Raw genomic sequence first — 25,781 nt, 5'->3', positions numbered from 1 at the left:
CCCTAACACCCAGAAAGTGGTATATTTGGGAGCTTATTTTTTAATAACTATTTTGAGTCTCACATAGGAATTGTGCATAGGAATAGGACCTCATTTTCTAGAGCAGAACAAAGTCTGACTTCCTTAAACCAATCAGTTCCCTTCTGTATTGGAATCAGACTTCTTTTCTCCTTCCTTGTGCAGCAGTGCTGGGAGGAAATATTCCTTCTTCTCAGTCTCAGTATTGCATTTCTGGCATCCAGGATACCTGCAGGATATCACTTGAAGATACATTCTGTTTGGTGTTCTGTGTGAGGCAGTGCCTACTGGAGATGCAGGAGATTCAGAGAGTGTATTGATCTGTGTTTCCTTTTTAGACCTGTCCACCTACAGTACTCATACAAAGACATCTGAACTATGATTTCTCTCAAAAAATTTCACTGGATTTATTTACTTTGTAATGCAGGCAAAACTATGTTTTCTTAATACTTGTTCTTTGCAAAGAATAAGCTGTTTTGGTGTTAGAAGGCATATGAGGCAGACTCCCACTGCTGAAAATTTCAGGTTGAATGTTTAAGGTTAATAACCTGATCTTGTAACGGAGCTCTTATGTGACTTTAATAAACAGCTCTGGCAGTTCCTCAAATGTATTTTCTGCATGAGCACAGTTAGCTAATGGATAAATATGGAAGAAAACTGGGAAATCTGTCAGTCCTGTATTTATTGCTTGCTTCTTTTCATCTGCCTTTATTTCTGATGCATAAGCCAGGCAGCAGAGGGGATTGATAATATTGATCCATAAAACCATTTTGTTTCCTTTCTTTTACAAAGAATCCACCTTTTGAAAGCAGTAAGTAGGGCACAAAGAGATCTGAACATGATCCTAAGTGAGAACTTATGCTTTTCTTTTTATTGGAAGGCTGTCCTGACACAGTCAAGGGAGCAGGTTTCAGAAGAGTTGGTGAGACTACAGAAAGATAATGAAAGTCTTCAAGGAAAACATAGCTTACATGTGTCTTTACAACAAGCTGAAGATTTCATTCTACCAGAAGCAGCAGAGGTAAAACATTTTTAAATCATTAACATAAACAATGCATGTGACTTGTCACTGGAAGATGATGCTTTATCAAAAAGCTGCCTCAAAGCAGTACACTAAACAATATTATGGATTAGAACCCCAAATTCTGTGATGTACAAAACCACTTATCTGATTTCCCATTGGTGATTGTGAGCTGTGTCATAAATGTGCTTCAGAGTGTAATGCTGTTAACTCTGACCCAACAGCTACTCTATTGTCTGTAGTTTTTAGTGTGCACAACATCTCAATAACCATGGCTCCATTGCAAGTATTGATTCACTAAATTAAGTCCATTGTTTTATTTTCTGCGTAGGCATTAAGGTTTAAGCCAGTGATAATCATGAGCCTCAAATAAGCAAGAGAGATCCTGTCTATGTCCACTCACTCACAACTTGAGCACATCAAGCTTAGAAGATGGGATGGAGTAGGGAGTGAAGGGCAGGGGAGCGGGCAATAAATAACCCTGTGGAGACAAGCATCTTTACAAGCTTTTCATTTACCATGACCAAGTAAACTCGTTGTAGTTTTGTTTTAATATCTTGCTAGATGCAAGATCTGATATGGTGGAGAAAACGTTGGGGTAGCACAACTTTGTAGAGATATGGTACTTTGCTTATCTGACAATCACAACACAACTCCTTGCACATCGTTGATTCAGGAGCTCCGGGAGCTGATTTTAAAATATCGTGAAGACATCATTAGTGTGCGGACAGCAGCAGATCACCTTGAGGAGAAACTTAAGGCAGAGATTTTATTCTTAAAAGAACAGATTCAAGCTGAGCAATATTTGAAAGAAAACATAGAAGAAACTCTACAGCTGGAAATAGAGAATTGCAAGGAGGAAATCGGTGAGCAGGGGTAAAAGTCTCAAAATGGGTAATTGAAGATGTGATTTTTCTAGCATTCAAGCTTTAATATTGTTGTTTTTCAGCTTCCATTTCCAGTTTAAAAGCAGAACTGGAAAGAATAAAAGTGGAGAAAGAACAGGTAAGGAGCCCTTTCACTGTGGGGTTTTTGTGTGTGTTTAAACAAAGAAAATAAAATTCTTTTTTTCTGCTAGTTCTGTCAGGACTTTGAAAGCAGCACTGGTTTGGTGTCTTTGACATTGCCCACTTAATATCTGAGAAAATTACCTTTTTCTCCCAACTGCCTTAGAGATACCAGTAATAAATACGTATTTGTGTTTAGTCTGCCTGCCACTGGGAGGGAAAGAGAGCTGAACTAGGGAGACTAAAATATGCCACATTGTTGTTCCTTCATCTCAATTTGCTTGTGGGATGGTGGAGGACTGATGTACATAACCCTTCTGTAGGAGGGAACACCATTATAGGCACTTAAAAATTTTCTTACTGAAAGCACTGACATTGTACTGGATGCTCTCAATGTATTCCAACTCTTAGAAGCAACTAAGAGTGTACATACAGCTGTGTTGTAAATCTCTTTTGTGACCATTTAAAAGGAAATACATAGGGTCATTTCTGGAACTTTGAAGGATAGAATTGCTGAATTGGTGCCGGAGTATGACTGGGATACATTTATAGGTCTGGTACTTAAAAGGAGTTTTGTCTGTTTATTACTCTATAACCTAAATATTAACTTAGCTAATTTCTAGCTAACATTAGGTTACCTAATTAATAACCAAAAAGTTAGCTTTGACTACTTCTCTCCAGCTCTGAAAAAAAAAAGAGAAAAACAGATTGTGCTTTCTGTATCCTTCGGAAGGGTTGTTTAGGTTCATTTCTGGATCTCTGGAGTGGCACATAGACTTCCTGAGTGGAGGGACTGTGAGAAATGGAAGTGCCAGAAATTTTGGTTAATCGTTTTGTTTTGTTCTTAATTATACAGTTAGAAAGTTCTTCGCAGGAAAGCCTACAGCAGCTGGAGAGTCTGCAGGAAACAAAAAACACTCTGGAAGAACAGCTCAAGAAGGAAACAGCAGCAAAGGTAGATATGTCCAGGAGTATAGTACATATACATCTTTTTTGATAATCAGGCTCTATCCAAAGGATATATCACTACCTAAGAATGGGAGAGGAAGCTTTGGAATGTTGGTAAGATTCTGGGAGTGAAATAATCTCTGCTGGTTTAAAATCCAGTTTTAAATCCTCTGGATTTAAATCCTCGTTCCAATCACTTAGCACTTGGAGTTTTAAAGTACTGGATCTGAGTTGCTGCTGACTTCAATATCTCTGTTGGGTTATCTTTCAAAGATAAAAACGAAGAAAGCTTCCTGATTAACCAGGCCTTGGTATGAATGCTCTAATATTTCTGAATAAACGTTATTTTTCTGTTGCTGTAGGAAGGAGTCAGATAGAAGAAGATAAAAAAAAAAAAGAGAGAAATCAGATCACAATTATTATTTCTCTTCTCTCCTCTCCCTCCCCCAAAGACTTCTTTGACTAGAACTAAAGACAGCAAGATAATTACATTTTCAACAGCAGGTTACTGCCCTTCATCTACAATCAGGTTGTAAAGAAACTCAGAACAATGCTTTTTCATTTTGAGATCCTTGAGCATATTGCTGTTAAAAGACATGGCACTTCTTCATACTTGAACCTATCTAATCATGATAAGACTGAAGAGCATTAGCCCCATATTTTGCATTTTGTCAAACTGAAGTGTAGATTGACTGGATTAATTTCTTGCCAGCTCGCTGAGTATAACCATGTTTTCTTGCTCCAGTATTGTGCTCTAATCAGTTTATGCAAGTTTCTCTTTTTTTCTTTTTTTCTTTTCTTTTTTGTGCTGTTTAAATGTAGCATAAAGGATCTTTTTCTCTGCAGGCAAACCTTGAACAGCTGGTGTTTGAAGAGAAGAATAAAGCTCAGAGGCTGCAGACTGAATTAGACGTCAGTGAGCAAGTGCAGAGAGATTTTGTAAAGCTTTCCCAGACACTTCAGGTAAGGGCAGTGCAAGCTGTGAGGTGTGTCTCTGCTTCTCTGGAGCTGAGTAAAATAAGTTAAAATTTTTAAGCAGTTAAAATTTTTCCTTATGTTGATGTTTATGAAAAACGTTTAGAGTTATTAGTGTAGTAAACTGATTAGGTATTGCTAGTATAATATTTGTATCAGGGGGTTTAATTCTGATTATTGATTTCAACCTGTTCTCAGCAACAAAGATGTACAGTTATTATGATAAACTGTAGAGAATCATAAAAGACAGTAATTTTGGGCCCCCAGCATTTCATCATTTCATTGTCCATTTCCTGATTTCTTTACCAACTGACACACCTTATTGCATTTTATAAGGTGAAAAATTTGAGGGCAGAATCAGGAACTTTTACAGTTTGGTTGTGAATGTGTGGAATAGTTCTTCTTCATGCTATACTTACTGCTTTCTATTTATGCTATTCAAGTCTTATCCTTGTTGTTGTTGCTGTTTCTCTCCTTGTATGTCCTCCAAGAGGTGGAATATGTGGTTGGTGATGAGACAGTGAGTTGTGGCAGGGGTCTTCATTAAGGCTAATTCCAGCTGATCTCTCTCTTACTGTTAACTGTGCAAAGCACCAAAGGAGCTGTAGATGTAGTGTTTGCAGGATGGTGTTATCCTCATGGGGCAAGGTTAGATCTCACTTTCAGTGTCTGTTTTTTTGGATTTGCTCCCCATCAGAACCACTGGGAACCTTGTTCACAGGCGATATGCTGAAGTTCAGTGCTCTCTCTCCTTTGGGTTCTGCGAGTCCACTTAGTGAAATTCAGTGGAGTTAGTACAGATTGTTTTGAGTCAGAAGTTCAGGTTTATTTGGAAAACAAAAACAGGAATGTAGGAGATTGTTTACTAAACAGAGCTCAGGTGGATGGACAGTAGGGAACTGTCTTTTGTTCTGGCTGTTTCTGGAGGAGTATGTAGTACAAGAGGGACTATTGAATTCTGCTGGCTGGTGAAATTGTTTCTTTCTTATTATCATCCTCCCTTTCTAAAGTACAGCATGAGCTGGTGTGTGCAGTTCCAAGAGCAGTAATATGCACACTACTTTGAAGACATGCAATGTTCTTTCAAAACCTGCAGGCAGTGTGGTGGGCCTTCAGTAGTTACCTCAGTGAGTGTGTTGTAGCTGTGTACTTTGTCTTTCTGCCCTTAAGCAGTCATTACATTTTAGCTTCTTACCTGTTTATGTTTTCAATGTTCATGCAATGGTTTGTGCTGTATCTACTGGTCATAGCACAAGGTCTGCTGTCTAACACAAGAGAGATTACTACTGGATGAGAATTTGGGTATCTTGCTGTCACTTGGGTGAGGTGTCGACTGGCCAAGTTTAGGTATCCGCAATGAAGAAGAACTAAAAATCAGTTAACCAGTAGCTGGGAATATACAACAGAAAACTCAGATGCTAACACAAAGCTCAAAAGTTTGAATCACTCCCCCTCCAAAGAATTGATGATCTCTTTGCATTAATTTACTTGCAGTTCTGCAGGGGATTTTTCAGCATGAAATGACTTGAGAGTTTATCAGAAGAGCAAGTAACAGGATTGCACTTGGCAAAGGGAACACCTCTGGAAGAGTTTCAGCTTTAATCTTGAGAGGCCTGAAGGCATGTGTCAGGCATGTCTGTTTACTTCCATGAAAGTTTATGTTGCTTTAGACATCTCCTCCAGTTTGCCTGACCCCTGTGGTGAGTGGCTGGTTATTAGACAAAGCAGAGTGAAGATGGAGGATTGCTTGGGCACTCTAGACTCTAGCTTGTATCTTAAAAGCACAGCAACCTTCTGTCTTTCCACCATACATTCTTGGTTCTGAATTAAGTTTGTGTTCCTTCAAGCCTTGCGTTTTTCAACCAGTGATAATTTGATGTCTCTTCTGATTGTGCAGGTAGTAGGGCTTGCTGACGTTACCTAGTGGCTCAGTTCTGGTTTTACTCACTCAATGTGTCTCTTGGTTTTCCATAGGTGCAGCTGGAGCGGATCCGGCAGGCAGATTCCCTGGAGAGAATCCGTGCAATCCTGAATGACACAAAACTGACGGACATTAATCAGCTTCCTGAAACATGACACCCTGATGAGCGTGCTCCAAGGCTGCATTTGGGGGTTTTTAACTCATCTTTATAGCAACATTAATTATTATTTAACTCTAACTGAAAGAGCAGAAGACAACAGAGGGGAGCAATGACTAAGTTTTGTTTCTAGAGGGGAAAAGTTTTCGTGCTGGGCAGGAAGAGAGCACAAGAATGACTTGTTGTGTAGGAAGGAGAACTTTCTAATGGAAACACTAATGGGTGCGGTGTTTCATGTTCCACTGAGTGGGATCAGTCCTTACATTCTGAAAAACTTCCCCTCTTTCAGCCAACTTCGTAACCTGATGTAGAATTTTGGAACATTTACCCCTTTTTTTTCCCTTGTTCCTTTCCCCCCACTACTGTGATCAAAGTAGCTGCTGGAAACCATATTGTCCCTCCAAAACATTGAAGAGCAAAGTGGTTGAAGTTTTTCTGTTTGAATAGTCAGTAACAGTATTCAGCTAGCAGAGAGAATGAGGTGTAGAGTATGCTGTATGAATATTTTATATTAAAATATGACTTTATTAGCAGGACACTGGATATTGATCTTATTTCATAACTCAGTGTTGTATTTTTTTTTTTTTTTTAACCATTGACTTTGTGTTGAAGAATCTGAATGCTGCTGAAATGTGGTGGTCACGAGTGAGCTGTGTGTCTCCTGAACAGATAAATGCCAATCCAAACAACTCTGAAAACTGTACTGAGAACGTAGCTCCTTGAAATGCTTCCTTTGAATTCTGATCCTTAAAGAAAAGCACAAGAAATGCACTGTTTTGTAATCTCTTTTCACAAATGTAATTTAAAACGTGGAGTTACAACTAGTTCTTTCTCATCTTAAAAGCTGAGCAGTACCAGTAATTCCTTCTCCACTTGAAGAAAATATGTTAGCAAAAACCCTGTGCGTTGTCTGAGCACTGGCTTGGGGTTTGTGCAGGGCAGCTTTGCTCTGGTAGGTGGCACCAGGCATGGTCAAGGTAAGATGTTGAACAAAGCAAAGTCAGCTTCACCCTTCTCTTCTGGGTCAGTTTTAATAACATGCCAAACAGTGATGGCACTCTGTCACAGAGCACAAATGCGCTGGAGCTGCATTATTCTGCTGGTTCAAGTTGGAAAGGTGCAGTGCATCTCTTACTTAGAAGTACAGTATTGTGTTATTGCTCAGAGTTGATTCGTACGCTGTCCTGTATTTCTGTAAGCATGCATTTAAATTACGCTGTGTAACACAACAGCTAAGGCAGGACATTCTTGTGATTGATCAGGTTTTAGGTTTGGGATTTTTATATAAGTAACATGATGGTAACATAAGCATTCCTCCTTTTTCTCCTTTTAGTGGAGTTTCATGCACGCAGTTGAATAGGAACAGTTTAATGTACGGATGTGGTAATAGTGGTGGTGCATATTGAGTCCTTGGACTAGTCCATAGCAAAGAAAGACTCAATTCGAAGAGGAGAGGCTGAGAGAGCAGCTTGTTATTGTCCAGAGTTTATATCTTATGCTTTCTGCTATTGTTTACTGTGTTATTTTTGCATACCGTAGATCTGGTGATAATGAAAAAAACAGAAGTGACAGAGAATGCTCAGTACTGTAATGCACATAACTATATTTTGTTAGGTACTTAAATCCTATTTTAGCACTGTATGTCCTGCTACTAACATAAAGTTAGGACTGGTGGTTTTGGAGAGGAATGCCTTAAAAACAGCCAAAAGAAGCATATGAGCTCAGTTGCTTATCATTTATTGCAAGAAATAAGGCATTTTATTCACCCAAGAAATAAATTTCTTTCATAATCCTGACACTTCAAACCCTTTTTTCTTACCTGAGTAACAACTAGCATAATAGATGGCAGGGTTGTCATCTTCCAGATGAGTCTTTGTTTCATTTAAAAGAAGTTGAAGTGTGACTTAGGTTCTTTATTTTGGGTTTTTTAATCTGTCTCAGCATTTACTGAACTGTGAGGTGAGAGCAGCTGCCTTCTGATGCAGAAATCTAATAGCAGATGTTTTGCATTCTGTTTTCCAAGGGTTAGCATTGTATAATGTTGAATAAAAATCTTGGGTGGGCTAAGATAGGTCTTTATTAAGGAGCTGCAGACTGGAAGGCTTTTTTCCTGCATTCTCTCCCTTCCATAAAACTGACTCTTAACTGGTTACTGGTTGTTAACCTGTGCAGCAGTGATTTAAGGAAGCCTGTTGTTTTCTGGTTAAACTACAGTGATGATGTGCATCTTCTGAGCAAGCTGAACACTTGAGGAATTGCCCCTGAAGACAAGTGCTGAAAAAGAATTTTTAGTTGAGCTTTGTGGACTGTTTTTCTAATGCGAGAGAACTGTTAATGGCATTTCAGCATCCCTTTCTAGTCTGACTGTCAGTACCTATCATCAGCAGCCCCATCTTCCTGCCTGTTCTTGCCTTCCCCTGAACCATGGCCATGGCTGACCATTTTGGACTGTGCAGGGCTGGTGAGGCTTTTCCTTTAGTGAATTTTTACAAATGGCTTTCTGTAGGCATGGTGATGTCAGATTGCAGATGATGATGGCTGCAGGGAGCCTTTCTGCAGTCCGTAGAGGAGAGCAGTTGAGAGAGAGAAATCAGTCTGTGATGGTTCATAGACACAGTAACAATTTCAGCAGTTGCAGAATGAAGTTGTGCATGTGTGTGTGTGTCCGTATGCATGCTTGTGTGCTTTTCCCAGTGGCCAGTGATGGCCTGTAGGCCTGGTCTGAGGCTGGACGTGTGCGCAGTAGGGCTCAAAAGGGACTAATGAGCACTGAAAGGAGTGGTGCTGGCTGCTGAGTTCCTTGGTTGTGAAGCAGTACTGCATGTGTCACTGGAGTGACATCCTTTGGTTTGGAGAGGAAGGATATTCAGCGATGATGTGATTGTTTTTCTTTGTACCACCTTACTCCGTTGTGCACCCTTACCCCTGTTTTAGTACTGTGACCATTTTGAGGCTGAGTGAGTGATCTTTTTCACCAACTGCTGGTCATCCCTTTTAAAAATTTATTTTAAAATTAGAAACTTAGCCATCCACAAAAGTGGTGGGCCATGCTACAACCAAATGTCCTGCTGGGGAAGGAAAGCACAGCTTCAGAGGTGGTAACTCAAGCTTCAGCTGAACACAAATGTAAGAAAATGTAAAGTGGCCTTCAAAAAAGAAAATAAAAGTGCCAAATTTGCAGAGCACTTATTAAACCACTGTCAATGAAGTGTAGTTAAAAACTCTTGCTGTAAAGCTGTAGATGCTCACTCAGTGGATTATGATGATATTGCTTATAATAAATCAGAGACTAAACACTCTTCCCTCCAGTTCTTGGTTTTCTGGAGCTTGTTTTGAATGGGGTGGTAGGTTCTTCTCACTCAGTAAGAGTCCGTGTTTTTTTAACAGGCACTACTTCTAACCTGGCAGTTCAGCTCTGATACACAGGGTGAGTGGATTAGAAAGCTGGATTCTATTTATGCAGTCTGTAAAAGGGGAAAGATCAAGTTTTGTATGCATTCCTATACTTGTATAGTCTTAATCTGTACAAAAAAAGTGTTCTTGCAGCATGTATGGTAACCTAGTTACCTAACAGGTAATCACAGCCCTCCTTTCCTTACAGCTTTACTTTGGCACCTCTTGCTGTGCCACTTTTGTAGCAGTGCAGTACTACTTTTCAAAACTGAGCTTGACCATGTCACCTTTTGAAAGGGGAAGTGTGGGAGGGAGGGGGAGAAACAAGAATTATATATTGTCCACTAAAGCTTGTCTACAGCAGATAATTGGCCTTTTAATGTCAAGACAGTGACAGCTTTTGATAAAGGCAAACTGAGTGTTTGGAAGTTAATACTGCATTCCAGTGAACCAAGCCATTGGTGTCCTGTGCAATTGTGGATGTAGAATTCTGCTGTCTACAGGATTCAAGTGTAACCATTTGTTAACTGTATTGAAGGTGTGTCCTTTATGAAGAAAGTGTTCCCAATTAAAAAAAGCTGCTGAAGTGTATGCGCTTCTCTGGTCTTTCTACTCTGCCTTCTGCCCCAGGCTTCCAATACAGTCACTGTGCCACGGACCAAAGGCAGGAGATGACTCCCAGACAAATCCCAGGCAGTTTTCTGAAGGAAGCAGTGATACCTTTTCCCCCACATCTGAGCTAGCTGTGAGTATTAATTATCGTACTTCAGGTTTGAAATAGCCTGCTGCACTGTGTCCTGCCAGGAGAAATGCAAAGACCACAGCATGTGAGGAGTCTTATCAAAAGTATTTTAATTCATAATTGATCTTTACAAAATAATAAAGAAAAGACATATTGTTCATTGTATGAATGTTGAATATTATAAGGAAAATTACTAGGGACTAATGAACACTTATCCAGCCTTTTATTGTAGGTTTATTCTCTTGGAGATGTTAGAAGTTCACATGGCCTCTGATGTCATTGATCTGCTTTACCATTTCCCTTATGCGTTCTCCCCTTCAAGAAAAATAAATTCAAATCAAAAAGCTGCAAGTCATTTTTGTTTAGTGACAGTCAATAAGAAAAACAATTCATATGATAGAAGCAGAGAATGGGAATATTGTTTTAAGTGATTCTGCTAATTACAGACTTCATACAGACTGCCAAAAGATCCTCAGGCAAAAAGGAGACTTGAAAGCAGATTCAGTACTACTCTAACAAGCTGGCACCTTCTACGCTTTAGACCATCTCTACAAGCTCCAGGTGGTGCATCAGTCAACCACGTGATGCAGAGAGGTAAAATTTACTCTAGAAACTTAAAAAGAATAACTTAAAGGATAATTTATGTACATGCTACACTCAAACTCTACAGGAGGATCCAAGCTTGAACTTACTCTTCTTTCAGAACGGTTTGGATGCACTTGCTCTGGTAGGCACTGAGGGTGATGCTGGGTTTTCGTGGGCTGATGCCCTTTTCCATCTTTTTCTGCTGGTATTCCTTCTTCATTTTAACCTAGCAGTCACAGATAAAAGGAAGGAGTCCCAGTCAGTGTTGGTGCTGCCCACTAGAGGGAAAGCATATTATAGCTACAACCACATTGCACATCACAATGAACTGACTCTGGTTGGGATAAAATCAGCAAGCTTTTGCACTGTTCCACAAAAAGAGAAAAAAAATACTAGTACAGGGACCAGAGAAGGCATGGAGACTTCCTTAGCTTTGCACTGGGTTGCAGAGGTTCTAATGAGGTTCAGAATTTACTGCAGCCCAGTGTTGCTAATTTAACAGGGCAGCTTCGTGTCAGTGTGGAAGGAGTGTGTTCCAACTCAGTGCTATCATTTAATGAGTGTTATCAGCAACTGACCAGCCAGACATTTCATCTCACCTGTCTGATTGCATTGCTCAAGTGCTGCAGCTGGTCATGGATTGTCTGCAGTTCTTTCTTCATATCTCTTTCACTGTCTGATATAACAGGAAGCTGAGATTGGAAACTACGAAGCACTTTCTTCATCCTTCATGTGCAAGAAAAGATATATTGCTGAGTTAACTTATGTTCTAGACTAGTTATGCTCAGACAACAAGAGTTTTGCACGTAACTGTGAAACATTTTTTGTCATTTAGCTTAAGTCTTAGAGGTTCAAGACTCAACTTCCCTAACAGCAAGCAAACTCAGTACTGAATGTCATCTCTGAGCTGCAAAAAAAGAATTTCAGAAGGCCAGTCTTCCAAGCAACCAGCACAGTACTGTCTGCCTATTCTACCATCGTGGCACACATATACACAACAGCAAGCAATCTGTGATGAAACAGAAGGCAGTCTGCACTCACCTATTCATAATATCTTCTTGCTTCTCTTTGGCTTCCTCATACTTGTCAGCCAACCGTTCGGCCATTTCTCGCAAACTTTTCCTTTAATGCAATTGAGAAGTGTGTATTTACAGTTACATCTTTACTGATTTTAACTTGATAAATGCAGACAGATTATACTCACTTTTCCTCTCGACAGTAATTAAGGTCTTCCAGTTGTTTCTTCTTTTGTCCCCACAGCAACTTCACTCTTAAAAATAGACACAAAAAATTAAACCACCCCCAACAGCAGTCCAGCTGAGTCAGTATTTAGGCCACATAGCAAATATCTCAGAAGGCACCAAGACATGGGCAGTTGAGAACACTTTCTTTTTGGCCTAATTTCATAACATAAATCAACCACTCCAGTCAAAAGAAGTAGAGAGTTATATAATGCAATTTTTCTTTTTAGCAGCTTTGTCAGAATTATTGCTGAGGTCAGAGGAGTTCCAAAGGATTTCCTGCCATGCCCAAGCACAGGCAGACCAACAAGCAGACTCGCACCAGAAGAGAAGCATTTTTACTTCAGTGCTTCCTCAGTAACTCAGTTTTCATTTCTGGTAATCCAGAAATTGAAGTCTTACATGAACTGAAGTCACAGAATACATTTTACTCAGTTACATGAGTTACTCCAGCAGGGGAGGTTTAGTGCTGGGTTCTCAGTAACACCGTTCCACACAGACAGCGTGCAGCACTTAATTTATGAAGGTTTTTTCTTACCTTTGCTGAATTTCCTCTTTTGCCAGATCCTGTTTCAGTATATATTCCTCTCTGAACACTTGGGTGGCTCTGCTAAGAAGCTGAAGGCATTCTTCAGGGGGAGGAGCAGCATCTTTATCGGCAGATCTGAATAAATAGGAGACAAGTTTTTGCAATCCTACTCTTCCCTGTTCCTTGCAAAGGCTGACACTTAAAGCATTTATGGTAAGAGCTCCAAGGCCTCAGATACAAAAGTGAGAAGCTACAACTAAATCCCTTTGCAATAATACAGTTTTCCTAATGAGAAAATCCCAAGATGTTCTAAAACACTCAAAACCCAATGAGACAAGGCTTGAGCAGCCTAATCTAGCACTGAGGTTAGCATCACTTTGAGCAGAAACCAGGACAAACAGCTTTCGTGGATGCCATCCAAAGGCACAAGTCTGCTGCAGAAACTACATGCCTATAACTGCTCTTTCCAAGCTGTTGTTCAGACAGGAGACAATGAACATATGGCATTCCTAAAGAGTTCCCTTTGCTGCTCCCCTAGGAAAAAGTTTGTACCTACTTTAGGAGCAAGGGGTTGGCAGAATTACGCCGCAGGATGCTTTGGATGTGCTTCTCAAATGAATGCTGTGATTCAGCCAGGACACGGAGAGGAGAAGTGGCATCATCTTTGTCTTCTTTGGTACACAGTAGAGAAGGAGATGCAGGATGGACTGCAGTTCTGCCAAAGAACATCAAGTGGAGAGCACTTAAAAGCCTTAAACTACAACTGAGTTTAAACAGTAGTTAAAGCAAGGAACTCATCCACTGTGGAATTCACACATTACAGCAGCAAGTTAAAAGATGAAATACTTCAATTGTACGATAAATGTAGCTCTAGGCAGGGCTGGTGGAGCTCAAAAATCCCCCTCTTTGCCCACAGCTAAAAAGGGAGAAGAATCTCAAGTATCCTCTTATTTAAAAGCCAGTTCAGTAACAAGGCAAGCAAGCTCTCCAATAGCAGCATGTCCCAATCTCTCTTCAGTTTCTGCTATGCAGATTCCTTGTTATAAAAGTGAACAAAATGCAACAATGATGTCAGAAATCAATTGATGTAAGGTTTGTCCTAACCCTCACTGAAAGTGATATAGATTGGTTATATCCCCTCAGAGCACCTTTTCAGTATTAAATAACTACTCTCTGAAGGCTTAAGTGGTCTGCCAAGGAACATTCAGTAGGCAGACTTCAGTGTGTGCTATGAGAGATGCAGAAATTCAGGGTGAAAGAATCAAATCAAGTAAGAAATCCGGAATCCTTTTTGTAAGGCAGTCCATGCACTTCAGTCCAATTACCAACCACGTACAGGAGTGGCCTTGTAATGCACTCATAGGTATTTGTGATGCAGATCATTGTGGGTCCCAGCACATCAGATACTATCCAAAATCCTCTAACTGGAGCGGATTGCCTGAAGGGAAGAAAACAGAAGAATCATCCATTCAAAAAGCATACTTTCTTCCTGAAAGTTGTGCAAATTCTTTGGGAAAAGCTCTATTCACAGCAATCAGCTTAAGCCAGACTTGGGTCACAAAGCTAAGAACCACTCCCCAGAAGAAGTCCTGCAAAACAGTTAGTCATGGAATCTGATAATCAAACGTACCAAGCAAACCCATCCATCCTGAGGGAGGAAGCCCCCATACAACTTGCCTGTGAATCAGAAGCAGAAATCTGCCAAGACCCAGAAACCTTCTTCCCCCTTCTACCACAGCACCATAGGTTTATTACTACTCACACCACTGGCTATTTGTCACCCGTTCTGACTTCAGGAATCCTTTTGACTAGATGACTCATCTGACTTGTGTTTGGAACACAAGTAATGATTATTTCTTGCATTTTAATTATGTTTAATACAGAGCACTCAACAGAACTGATTAGGCCTTATTAAAGCAAGAAGATGCAGCAGACACAGTAACACACAGCCTATGCCTGCAGTGCCTCCTGACCCTGAGTGGGGTACCTTCAGAGTTCAAAAAACAAGAAGATCTCTCAAAGCACAGCCTGGTCCTAACACAGGGATAAAAGAACACATCAAGGATCAGGATTATTAGATGAAGCAAGCCACAGAGCTGCATTGAGATAGGCAAACAGAAGTGGAATTTTTTTCTAATTTGACAGATAATTCTACCACTCATAGGAATTTAGCTTATGCTATACATTAAGAATGTTGATTTGCAAATTATTTATTTTACTTGAATCCTATTAAGTTGATTTTAGAATCCTATTAAGTTGATTTTATTATCTTCAATAGCAAGAATGCAGTAGAAGAGGGCAAATCATAGACGTTTTCCCAGAATAACACACTGATTTAGAAGCAGCAGAAAGGTTTTGCTTTTTACCTGCATGGCAATGGCTTTGTACAAAGAATGTGTTCGACAAAGCACTTCTGCTCTGCACGCAGCTCTTGTAAACCATCTTTGTCTTCTTCATCTGCAAAGAAGAGATCTGTTGGAATGCACAACATCCACCTTGCAGGGTATGGTGTTCTCAGCATTCTCCAAATATTCCTCTGCTTGTTGCTAAGAAAACATTGGTGTTCAGACATCAGCTATTTCCCTCTACACACAACAGTTTCGCCCTCACCTGAGTCAAGGAACTTCTGCAGTTTGCTGATCCATGTCAACCCCACACTGTGAACACCTGCTTCATGTGTGCAGTGGTATCTAGTAGGGCATTTGGGATCTGAAATTTAAAGAGCAAACGGAGTATAAAGCACTGCAGAGAAAAACTCATTCTGCAGACCTGCACACTGCTGAATGTGTGTTTTGGCCTATTGTCCAACTCGTTGCAGTAGTGCCTATTCAAGGTCTGAGCTACATGCAGTAGCCACAGAATTAGAATGCTGCATGTAAATCAAGTACACTTGCAGCATCTGTTAAGACATTCTTCAGGAATTAATTAGAATTAGTTGCATTATACAACATCTGTCTCTATCCATCAGGCTTCAAAGGAAGATCAGTTAATGCCAGCAGACCAGCTTTCAGACCAGCTTCCTTGTGCTTCCAATCCTCCTGCCCTACAACAGGGCCAGTTGACAGGCTAATAAACAAGCACCAACACTTCTCAGCATCACCACCCACAGCTGTACCACTTGGCTTACATGCATAGATTACCACAGCTGCAACAACTTCTGCTTTCTAATCCACAGCTGAGAGTTTTCTATTACATACGTGCCCCTCCCCCTCCCTTTAAATAGTCGTGTGACAATTCCCCATTGACTATGCACATTTTCCACAGCTTTAAGACATCAAGCAAATGCTTATCCTGTTTGAGATGACAATAATTTTTAAATAACCTGATCCAAATTTCAAGCAAGTAAAAGACAACAACCTGAGCTACATAACCCTACCTCGATGCAGTTTGATTGGACAAGAGAAATCAGACTCCAAAGGCTCTTCCTCATCTCCTGATGCCAATTTCAGTGCAAGTTCCAGCTCAACACATTCAAACACGTACAGGGAAGGAACAAGATCAGATCTTGGGTCCCACGATTTCTCTGACTGTAAAGAACATTGAATTCTTTGATAAGACATCATTTAAATAGAAATAAAAGTGTAAATAACACTGAGTCACACAATATAGGTAGGCAAGTGTATTAACTGTTGGAGAAATTTGTTAAAGTCCCCTTATTTTTTTCCATTTAAGAAGCTCTGTAACACATGGTTTCTTCAGAACATCCTCTTGAAAACAGTTCATGGTAAGACTGAAATGGCTGCACCTGCAGGATACACACAGCTGACCTTTACAAGAGCACAGGAGGATCACAGGCACTGGCTGGAACAGGAGGACTCACTGCCTCATTACAGAAGAATGCAGCTTTGGCACTTAATTTCCCCTCGAGGCATTCTGCCATTCTTGAAGGCAGGAACTTTCACAGAAGAAAGGAAAACGTTCACAGAAATATCAAGAGGAGGTACCTGCTCCTCATCCTCTTCTGCATCCAGCACCACGCAGTGATAAAGCACGCCTGATTCAGTGGCAATCACCAGGATATTTGGAATACAAGGCAGGCACAGGACAGCACAGGCATCGTAGCCATAATTGTCTTCTGCAGCAGGGTGCATGGGCAAAGGGCCAAGCAGCTTGCCAAGATTTCCAGCACTGGAATAAAGGGGATGCATTCACAACACAAAGTGTAGGAGCAGAGTTCCCATGGCTGCCTGCAGGAGTTTACTGAAGGATAACTAGAGAATGAGGGTGATTAAAAAATAGACAACTAAAACAACAAACACAATAGTTTGGAGTTAACATGTTATTCTTGGATTTAAGTCTACTAGCACTACCACAAAGAGATCAAACAAATGACAACACAGACCAGCCCAGCATCCATTACACAATCCCAGCGAGGTGAAGAGATGGCTCTGGAACCAAACATACAAAGACTCTATGAAACTTGAGGGTGAATGCAAGCCTACCTCTGCAGCAGGTTGATATAGGTGAGGAACGTCTCTCCATTTTCATATAAAATGTAAAGTGGAAAAGCCAGCACTTCTTCGCTGCCTCGCTGCCCAAGAATGCTCACTGGGACGGGCACCAGCGGGCCAAAATCAAATGCCACTGCTGTCTCTCCCAGCGAAGCTGTGTAGGCTCTCCTAGGGATAAGCAGGAACAAAAGTGAGTCAGCAGTGACTGTGAGAACAGAAGCATTTACTGAGGTCCATCTGTACGTCAAATTACAGCTGCCCATCAGTCCTTTGGCACACATTACTTTCAGCAACAGAAGCGTGCAGGGAACATCCTCCCTCCAGGGCCTCGTTTCTGAAGTGCCCAGCTCACAGGGTAAGGAGGTGGGCAGTGGGATCTCCTGTGTAGTACAGCAGGCTGTGACTCACCCAGTAGAGAACGTCAAGTTTCTCCTTTCCAATAAGGCCAAGGAGGAAATAAAAAGCTAACCTATTTCCCTGTATTCCCAGCTCAAAAAAGGCCTTCTTAAAACCTTCTTAAGGATAACACGCATTGTTCAAATGACTGTTCTGAAGAACACCAGGCTGTGCAGTCTGTGCCCTCCTTCTTTTAGAAATGTTAAGGAAAAAACAGCATCGCTACTGTGCCAGGAAGCAGCCCCAGCACAGGAGTGTGGGAGCAGTAAGTCATGAATAAATCTGATTTTCACACAGAATGGCCGGGGTTGGAAGGGATCCCAAGGATCATGAATCTCCAACCCCCTGCCACATGCAGGGCCACAAACTTCCACATTTAATACCAGACCAGGCTGCCCAGGGCCCCATCCAACCTGGCCTTGAACACCTCCAGGGATGGACGGGGCATCCACAGCCTCTCTGGGCAGCTGTTCCAGCACCTCACCACTCTCATAGTAAAGAACTTCCCTCTGACATCCAAACCTTCCCTCCCTCAACTTAAAGCCATTCCCCCTTGTTCTGCTGTTATCAACCTTTCAAAGAGTTGATTCCCCTCCTGTTTGCAGGCTCCCTTTAGGTACTGGAAAGCTGCAATGAGGTCACCCCTCAGCCCTCTTTTCTCCAGGCTGGACAAGCCCTGCTCCCTCAGCCTGTCTTCGCAGGGGAGGTGCTCCAGTCCCCTGATCATCTCTGTGGCTCTCCTCTGGACCCTCTCCAACAGCGCCCTGTCTTCCTTGTATTGGGGGCTCCAGACCTGGACACAGTACTCCAGATGGGGCCTCACAAGAGCAGAGTAGACAGGGATAATCATCTCCCTGTCCCTGCTGTCACCCCTCTCCTGATGGAGCCCAGGGTACCATTTGCTTTCTGAGCTGCAAGAAATTTTCAGGGGGTTTTCAGTTTTCAGGGGGATCCATCACTCGTTAGAGACAGGACTGAGAACACACAACTTGTCTTGCCGAGAGCATTTCAAAAGGTGCCTCACAAACCCTTTGTTGATGATCAGAGTCTCCTCCTCAGCATCCGAGAGCGCGATCACCTTGATGGGCGTCTGGGGCACCTTCAGGCTGTAGATCCTAGAGGGAAGAAGCAGCACTGATGGTCGGTCGGCTGCTGCCCATCTGCAATTCCTCTCACCCTGCTCTGTACACAGCGATTGTGGCAGGAAGGGAGGAAGGAACGCAGGGAGAACGCGAGGCGCGAAAAGGCTTCACCTGATGGTGTTATCCGAAGTCAGCAGCACGATGTGCGGCTCCAGGGTCTCGCAGGGGTACCAGGCCGCGTGCTTCAGGGTGAGGGACGTGGAACTGGTGAAGAACCGTTCCGCGACCGGGATGGTGCTGGAACAGAGCGGAGACGGCCGCTGTGACCGCACGGACGGAGGGGCTTCCGAAGGGACGGGGTGGGGGGGCGGCGGGAGCGGAGCTCGGCTCCCACCTGCAGTTCACCGCGGCCTTCCCGCCCTCGAACTCGGAGTTTTTGCCCCAGCGCTTGGGCAGCTCCACGGCCGACAGCCCCCTGGTGCCGACGAGCGCCACGTGGCGCCGCGCGGGGCTGAGCAGCGTCTGGTACACCTCGAACAGCGGCGGGTTGATGCACAGCAGCGTCTGCGGGGACGGGCGGCGCGGGGCCGGGGCTCAGATCGCCGTCCGTCCCGCGGAGCCCCGCGGAGCCCCGCGCCCTCACCTGGTAGCGGCCCAGCTCCGGCTCGGCGCCGCTCAGACGGCGGAGGTCGACGTCGAGCAGCGCGCCGCGCTCGCCGTCCCACAGCAGCAGGTCTCCGTCCAGGCCCAGCAGCAGGCTGCGGATCAGCGGGGAGCGCGGGGCGGCGGGGGCGGCGGCGCCGCTCTCGCGGAGGCGGCCGAAGGCGGCGTGCTGCGGCAGGGCCGCCCGCCACCGCTCCGCCGGACCCCACTCGGCCGCCATCGCTGCCCGCGACCGCCCCGAGCCGGCGGCCAATCGGCGGCGCCGAGCGGCGTGACGTCACGCCGACCACCGCCCCCCGCGCGCGCACGTCGGAACTACGTTTCCCGGCGCGCCCCGGGCCGCGGTCACGTGGCGGCGGCGGGCGATGGAGGCGCCGCTCGGCGGGCACCGGGCGCTGTACAAGAGCCCCGCCGCGCCGCCATGGAAGGAGACGTACCGGCGGGTGAGCGGGGCGACGCCCCAACCGCCCCCCCCCGCCCCCGGTTCCCCTCCGCAGAAGCTCTCGCCGCGCTCCTTCGCCCGAGGCGCGGGATGAGAGCTCCCGGCCCTGACGCGGCGCCGCCGCTCCCCGCAGCGCTGCCTGGAGCGCCTGAGGAGCAGCCGGGAGCGGCTGCTGCGCCGCTACCGCCAGGCCGGGCCGGGCCCCGGCGCGCTGCTGGTCCCGGAGGTGATGGAGCGAGAGTGGCGGAGCCTGCAGGCCGAGCGCGGCGCGCCGGGGGATCGCGGGCAGCGCGTGCTGCGCCAGGTCGGTGCGGGAGCGGGCGCGGCTCGGGGGAAGCGCCGGGGCTCGGGACGGGGATCGGCTCCGCTCCACCGCCGTTCTTCGGCCGCGCTTTGGAGCGGCGCCGTCCCCCGACCCGGGCAAACAGCCAGCATTTAAAGGCCGGGCCGCGAGCCGTGCCGCCGCCGGCTGCGTGGCTTTCGCGGTGCCGCACCGCTGTGTTACCGAGCAGAACGATGAGCTTTGGGATCTCCCGTCCCGGCGGCAGCTCGGCCAGGTGAGCACGCGGCCGCAACCGCAGCGCTGTGCCTTTCAGATGCCCGAGGATCCGGACGAGCTGGCGGTGCTGGATGAGATCCAGCAGGAGCTGATCCTGCAAGGTAAATTCTCAGTGCGTTTCCTGACTCCTCTTAGAGCTGTGCTGTTACTCGCGGGCCTCATCCTGCTGAGGGTGTAATGTAAACCACGAGATGTAGGGGAAACAACCCTTGTCTCTGCAGCCTCTCTGATGCACTGAGAGCATCCTGAGAGCTCCAGGAGTTTAAGCAGTATCTGAAGCTCTATGAGGAGCTACACGACACAGGGCTGCTTGGGAGCTGCAGGAGCCCACGTGAATAAACCCAGAGTACTTCTGAGTTGTTGGCTGGAAAGTGTTACAGTCACCCTCCTAAGATTGCACGGAGGCTGTAGGAAAAAGTGGGTTAATAGCAATGACTTTCATAGCAGGGAAATCTGACTCAAAATAAAAAGCTCAGCAATAAGGGACCACCCCAGCCTGCATCCCCATAGCAGCTCCACGTGTGCTTTAGCCTTGTCTGAAGTGGCTGAGTTGTTTTGTTGTTCTGTTTGTTTTTTGTTGTCTTTTTTTTTCCCCTCCAGAACAACTGGTTATAGAAGAATATGAGCGAAGCCTGCAGTTTGATGAAGAATGCCTCAATGCAATCCTCGATGGCTTGGATGCCAGCAACAAAATCATCTGCCCTGTGTGCAGAAAGTAAGAAAGCCCTCAGCACCGCAATGAGATCCTCCACGCTGCAGCAGTTTGGGTTTGGAAACAGGCAAAACAGCAGGCAAACAAAAGCAGTGGATTTCAACAAGATGGAAAAAGAGTGATGTGAGGATGCTCACTGTGTGTCTTTTTTAGGAACCATCTGACTGTGAGGAGCCACTCAGTTTTTTGCCCGTGTGGGTTGGATGTCCCTGCCCAGGTGAGCTGTGCTGTGAGTGATGCACGGTGAGGTCTGTGGCTGAAAGCTGCCTCTTATGAGTAAGATTTCTTCTTAACCCCTTTATTTCCCCCCAGGATATGACGGAAGAGAAGCTTCGGTCACTTCTAGAAAACACTATAACAGAGCACAGTCACAGGTGCCTTCACAATCCGGAGTTCACAGTTACCAGTGGAATGGAGGAGGAAGCCAGTCTTCTCATGACCTGTCTGGTGAGTCAGATGTCAGATTCCTGCTTGGATTCACCTCTCAGTTACATGAACAGAAGCCATAAATCCTCTGATCCCAGGGGTTTGCATTGCTGTCTCTCCACATGCCTTTTTGGAAGCAGTTTTAGTTTTGACCACCAGTAACAAAACAGCTGAATTACACTGTACTGTCCTTGCTGGGTTATGGGATCTTTCAAAGTTCTTTCTGGCTCAAGCTATTAAGATGTGTAAACCTACTTGTGTGCACACAGTGTTTGAGTATCTGCATGCTGGGAAGAGTTAGGAGCAGAGCATTTCAGTCTTACATATGGATATTCATTTTTTTATGCGGTACTACAGCTTGTCAGTTCAACTTAACCTTACCTTTTGAAGGTCTGTGACTTCTGGATGATTCTCCTGTAAGTTGCTTCAGCTGCTGCTTTTTTGGTGACTTCAAGACTAGAACTCAACCTAGAGCTGCTACTGTCTTCTAATGTATATATACTCGTGTCTGCTGTGTCAGAAATACTTCAAGGCAGTGCTACTGCCTTAACCTGCACTTTTGATGGCACAGTCCATGTTTTTATAATAAATATTTCATCCTTCATATCATCTTCAATAACGTATCACTGATTTCACAGCTTGCATTGGACTTTGTATTTAGCTTCTGGTCCATGACAGTGTTTTTAATGTATCATTCTGTTCTAAAAACAGGTGCCTCCTTACAATCTTATCCACTACACTCATGACTATTAAGTATTGAATCAATAGAGAGGTATCAAGTAGTCATGAAGTATTCTGCCTCTTCTCCTTGTTCTGCTCTTGGGTGCCTTCAGCTGAAGTAGGAAGCAGCTCTTCAATGCATGGCCACATGGTGTGCAGTTCCCAAACACAGCAGGAGCACCTTCTGCTCTACCACTGGGACTTACTCAGACCTTGAGGCAACACACAGAGACAGCAGTTTGAGTCTAAGCCCACACTGCTGCCCTGCAATGCTTCTGACATTCAGCATCCACAGAACTTGAATCATTCTGCAGGGACGGTGCTCCAACTTCTCTGCAGTATTTTTCTAAGGCAGATGCATTAATACTAATAGGTATGGAAGCACCTTCCTGTTTAAAACAACTCAAAATCAGGCAACCACGATTTCATTCATACCCCTGGTGCCACTACATCTTGCCACAGAAATGCAGTCACATAAATCAGCATCACCTAGCTAGCAAAATTCCTCCTTCAGCCACAGCGATGCTGACAGGAAGGCAGTTTAGGTATCTGAAGGAGCTAGAACAGCCCTAGAGAAAACTGGGCTAACACAGACCAGCTGCACAGCCAGATGCTTAACTTCTCAGGACACACACACTAATATCACTTCTTATAGCAACTGATCAGCATGAAGAAAAAACCACTATTTTGCAGGGAGTTGTTGAACAGATTTTATTTTTCACATTCATTCCTAACAGTACAAAATCCAGCAGGTAGGGTGAGGCAGGTCCAGACTTTAATGTTTGGGAACTTGATCCTGGGCTGCAACGTAACATAAATACAAATCCCAAAATACAAGTGAGACTCCTCACTCTGCCATGATGCTCGCTTCCAAACTCAATTACTCACTCTCTGTCTCTGTTGTGAAGATACACTGTGGTATTGCTGGCTGGAGCACTGCTGTGTAATGCCCACACTGAGCACTGTTTTCCTAGCCTACTGACATTTGACAAAGCTTTTAAGGTCTTCAAGGAATTTAATGTACTCCTGGTGCTCCAGTGCAGTGCTGAGCTCAATTAACTCATCAGCAAATGTGTTATCCACTCCTCGATCAGCCAGGAAATCCATTAAGTGGTCATACAGAGCCTGCAAGCAAAGAACAGAAAACAGCCTTAGCAGAGCACAGCTGGGGATATCTTGCTTCTGAAATGTCTGATTGTAACTGGCATCACTGTTTCCCGTACAGTCAGGCCAAGCTGCGTCCTGGAGCTGATAAAAGGGACAATAGGAGCCCACGCACACAGAGCTCTGCCTCTCCCCTCTGTGTAATGCCATGGGGTCATGGAGGCATGCTGTGTTGGCAGTGTCTGGAAAGGGGAGTAGCTGGTGTAAGTCTCTGAGAGACTCAATCTTTCACTACCTGCACACCATTTTTTCTTGCTTCAAATCCTACCTAACTACTGAAACACATTTATGCTTGTGGGCTCCCCTCCTTGCTCCTCACAGGAACAGAGTTGGTGCTACTGCTTAGTGCAGAATGCCAATACCTGTCGTAGTGCCTCTGACAAGCAACAGTAAACAAATGCTTCATTTTAGACTTCTAGAATAGGAGTAAAACATAAATCTTACAAATCTGAATTAGAAGCAGCAGTGTGGGATAATATAAAACACACTAAGCAGTCTAATATCAATGCTTTCCAAAGAGAGAGGCACCCCTAGAGCAAAGTTTTAATCACACAATGCATGGTCCCCAGCTAAGAACGAACCTTTTGCAAGTCTGGCACTGAGAATACATGAGTGGATGCCAAGTTCTGGGGTGTCAGTTTTTAGAGTCACCACTACAAAAACATAACTGGAGATCTTAGAAAAGAAAAATACCAACATATGCTATCTGATAAGCAACAGTGCTTAAAAAGAACAGAAATTAAAATATATTTGGCCAGGCGTCTCTGCAGCATAATACAGCTGCTTATAAAACCTGGAACTGCTTTCAGAGCGTCCATCCCAGGCTGAAACACAAAGGACAGGATCCGTGCTAACTGGAGAGCCAGGCAAGAGAAGCTGAAATGCCCTGTGCAGCCCACAGCCGTGCCAGCAGCACTTACCCAGTCGAGGGAATCTGTATTGAGGGTGTAGTTGGTGTCCTTCCAATCTGATTCTCCAGTGGGCTGAAAGCTGACCTCCCTAATAGTGAAAATGTCACTTTCTTCCTCTCCCTCGTGGCCAACCTGAAACAGGAAATGAGACACAAGACAAATTAGCTCTAATTACAGGGCACCATCAGCTGTTTCATCCAGAAGCTGGGAATACAATGCTGCAGGCAAAACCTCAGGTACTTAACCGGTACTTAAAGCTGCTTTTCTCCCCTCCCAGCACTGCAGACAGCAGTCATCTGTTAGTTTGCAAAATAAACCACACACATCAGTCTGAAGCTCTCAATTCTATGTTCTCCCTCCTTTGTTTAGTTTTTAAATAAAGAAATCTTTGCCTCACTTTGCAACACCTCATAGCAGTGAGATTTGCAAGTTAGTGCACTGCATTAAATCTGTTGTTTGGGCCATTCTTATGTTTGCCCCATCTCAGTCTGCCATGCTGGTTACACTGCCGTGCCTCTCTCCCTCCCCTACCACCACTCAGTGAGCTGATCAGAAAGCCAGGTCAGGACATGAGCAGAAAGGAACAAGTCCCATCAGTTTCCGTGTTAGGAGAAAAGAAAAAGGAGACTGCATTTTCTGCAGTCATAAAACTAGAGAACTGTGAGCAGCAGTGGCACAGTTACACCGCAGCAGAAAGCAGGAAAAACCCAAAGCTCACCTCATCCTCGGGGTAATGGCAATCAAGCACGAGGGTCTGCTTCGTATCGTCCTTAATGACTTCCACAACGAAGTTTGGAGTCGATGTGATATCGGGCTGAAGGAGAAAAGCAGCCATCAGTGCTGAGGGCTGAGCAGGAGCCAACACAGCCACGAGGCACCTGCACTGTGTGCTGGGGAAGGGTACATGGGGGTCTCCCAGCGCCGCTCCCCCCTGTACCGAGCTGCCCCGCTGCCCTCCACGTGTTCCCAAAACGGACTGAGAGAGAAAAACAAAGCGAAACCCTTTGGGGAATCCCCTCGCCCTGCTCTGCCCCGTGCCCACCTCCTCCTGCTCGTCAGGTTTCTGCTCCTCCGGTGCTTCGTCGTCCACCGCGGGCGGGATGCTGTTGTTGATGTTGAACGTAACCGTTATCCTACAAAGGACACGGGAGAGTTAAGGCCGTCAGCGCTCGGAAAGCACCGCCCGCATCGCTCACGTTTGGAACTTTGGCGCTCACTTCTCCCCGGCGACTTTGCGCACCAGCCGGGCCTCGGTGCCGTGCACCTCCAGCTCCCAGCCGCCGGACACTTTGGGCAGCGCTTTGTGCTTCTGGATCTTCCGCTCCTCCTTGATCTCGTCCGTCAGGAACTGCGCGAACGCTTTGTCCCCTGCGGCGGGAGAGAAGGGCTGAGCACGGCGACCGCCCTCCCCCCAACCCCCCCCCGCTCTCCCCCCGCTCACCCTCGGTGTGCAGCCCGCCGCAGCCGCAGGACACGCCGCCAGCAGAGCCCCGCCGCGGGCGGAGCAGCGCCGCCCGCCACCCACCGCCATCGCTCCGCTGCCAGAGGGAGCGCGCCAAGGGCGGCGGCTGCAGGAGGGCGCGGGGCGGGAGGGAGGAGAGCGGGCGGCGCGGGGGCAGCGCGGGGCGCAGCGCGGCGGCGGCGCCGCGTAGAGCTCGTGCGAGCAGCATGGCGAGACGGGGAGAGGCCGTGACCCGGAAGTGCTCCGTCGCTCCGCC

General features: G+C 45.2%; 4 protein-coding genes across 8 annotated transcripts in view; 2 read left to right on the top strand and 2 right to left on the bottom strand.

Annotated features, from left to right (window-relative positions):
• Positions 1-10,031, top strand: part of RABEP1 (rabaptin, RAB GTPase binding effector protein 1) — a 44,229-nt gene extending 34,198 nt beyond the window's left edge. For all 3 annotated transcript variants that reach the window (XM_090122743.1, XM_090122744.1, XM_031591854.2), the window contains 6 exons: positions 899-1,039; positions 1,716-1,905; positions 1,989-2,044; positions 2,903-3,001; positions 3,841-3,957; positions 5,944-10,031. In XM_090122743.1, coding sequence (XP_089978869.1) covers positions 899-1,039; positions 1,716-1,905; positions 1,989-2,044; positions 2,903-3,001; positions 3,841-3,957; positions 5,944-6,045 — 705 coding nt within the window. In that variant the 3' untranslated portion in view covers positions 6,046-10,031. The remainder of the gene's footprint in view (positions 1-898; positions 1,040-1,715; positions 1,906-1,988; positions 2,045-2,902; positions 3,002-3,840; positions 3,958-5,943) is intronic.
• A 237-nt stretch (positions 10,032-10,268) lies between these two features.
• Positions 10,269-19,356, bottom strand: NUP88 (nucleoporin 88). The gene is made up of 17 exons (XM_031591856.2): positions 19,110-19,356; positions 18,861-19,030; positions 18,638-18,763; positions 18,413-18,499; positions 16,980-17,156; positions 16,482-16,665; positions 15,914-16,064; positions 15,148-15,246; positions 14,904-14,994; positions 13,874-13,975; positions 13,094-13,252; positions 12,547-12,672; positions 11,972-12,037; positions 11,809-11,889; positions 11,367-11,493; positions 10,875-10,993; positions 10,269-10,497 (listed from the first exon to the last, which is right to left on the bottom strand). Exons 1-17 carry the CDS (start codon positions 19,347-19,349, stop codon positions 10,434-10,436), a joined length of 2,169 nt encoding a protein of 722 aa, XP_031447716.1. The 5' UTR covers positions 19,350-19,356; the 3' UTR covers positions 10,269-10,433.
• Positions 19,357-19,450: 94 nt separating this feature from the next.
• Positions 19,451-22,025, top strand: RPAIN (RPA interacting protein). 2 transcript variants are annotated; one of them, XM_031591875.2, is made up of 7 exons: positions 19,451-19,572; positions 19,705-19,875; positions 20,168-20,231; positions 20,731-20,845; positions 20,996-21,059; positions 21,155-21,289; positions 21,659-22,025. In XM_031591875.2, the coding sequence occupies exons 1-7, from the start codon at positions 19,495-19,497 to the stop codon at positions 21,686-21,688; spliced, it is 657 nt and encodes a 218-aa protein (XP_031447735.2). In that variant the 5' UTR covers positions 19,451-19,494; the 3' UTR covers positions 21,689-22,025. The 2 variants fall into 2 exon arrangements, with proteins under 2 accessions (XP_031447735.2, XP_089978883.1); XM_090122757.1 differs by lacking the exon at positions 21,659-22,025 and having other exon boundaries at positions 20,093-20,231; positions 21,155-21,641.
• Positions 22,026-22,673: 648 nt separating this feature from the next.
• C1QBP (complement C1q binding protein) lies at positions 22,674-25,748 on the bottom strand. Of its 2 annotated transcripts, XM_090122756.1 has the most exons (7): positions 25,686-25,748; positions 25,505-25,574; positions 25,281-25,431; positions 25,106-25,196; positions 24,782-24,877; positions 24,073-24,195; positions 22,674-23,113 (listed from the first exon to the last, which is right to left on the bottom strand). In XM_090122756.1, the coding sequence occupies exons 1-7, from the start codon at positions 25,731-25,733 to the stop codon at positions 22,964-22,966; spliced, it is 729 nt and encodes a 242-aa protein (XP_089978882.1). In that variant the 5' UTR covers positions 25,734-25,748; the 3' UTR covers positions 22,674-22,963. The 2 variants fall into 2 exon arrangements, with proteins under 2 accessions (XP_089978882.1, XP_031447223.2); XM_031591363.2 differs by having other exon boundaries at positions 25,505-25,748.
• Positions 25,749-25,781: the final 33 nt, after the last annotated feature.

The sequence above is a fragment of the Phasianus colchicus genome, chromosome 21 (genome assembly GCF_987193195.1).
Source record: "Phasianus colchicus chromosome 21, bPhaCol1.hap1.1, whole genome shotgun sequence".
Classification (NCBI taxonomy): Eukaryota; Metazoa; Chordata; class Aves; order Galliformes; family Phasianidae; genus Phasianus; species Phasianus colchicus.
Note: the sequence above shows the minus strand (reverse complement) of the source record. Positions and strands in the feature narration are given on the sequence as shown.

Excerpts from the sequence above, each read along its gene's own strand:
- NUP88 (XM_031591856.2), bottom strand. The coding sequence starts at position 19,349 with ATGGCGGCCGAGTGGGGTCCGGCGGAGCGGTGGCGGGCGGCCCTGCCG. Across the intron at positions 17,157-18,412 it reads ACTCTGATCATCAACAAAGG|GAGAGCCTACACAGCTTCGC; the intron begins GTTTGTGAGGCA and ends GCTTATCCCTAG. Across the intron at positions 10,498-10,874 it reads CAAACCGTTCTGAAAGAAGA|GGGAGAACGCATAAGGGAAA; the intron begins GTAAGTTCAAGC and ends TTTTTCTTGAAG.
- RPAIN (XM_090122757.1), top strand. The coding sequence starts at position 19,495 with ATGGAGGCGCCGCTCGGCGGGCACCGGGCGCTGTACAAGAGCCCCGCC. Across the intron at positions 19,573-19,704 it reads GGAAGGAGACGTACCGGCGG|CGCTGCCTGGAGCGCCTGAG; the intron begins GTGAGCGGGGCG and ends CGCTCCCCGCAG. Across the intron at positions 21,060-21,154 it reads GGTTGGATGTCCCTGCCCAG|GATATGACGGAAGAGAAGCT; the intron begins GTGAGCTGTGCT and ends ATTTCCCCCCAG.
- C1QBP (XM_031591363.2), bottom strand. The coding sequence starts at position 25,733 with ATGCTGCTCGCACGAGCTCTACGCGGCGCCGCCGCCGCGCTGCGCCCC. Across the intron at positions 25,432-25,504 it reads CGGCGGGCTGCACACCGAGG|GGGACAAAGCGTTCGCGCAG; the intron begins GTGAGCGGGGGG and ends CTCCCGCCGCAG. Across the intron at positions 24,196-24,781 it reads GCCATTACCCCGAGGATGAG|GTTGGCCACGAGGGAGAGGA; the intron begins GTGAGCTTTGGG and ends TTCCTGTTTCAG.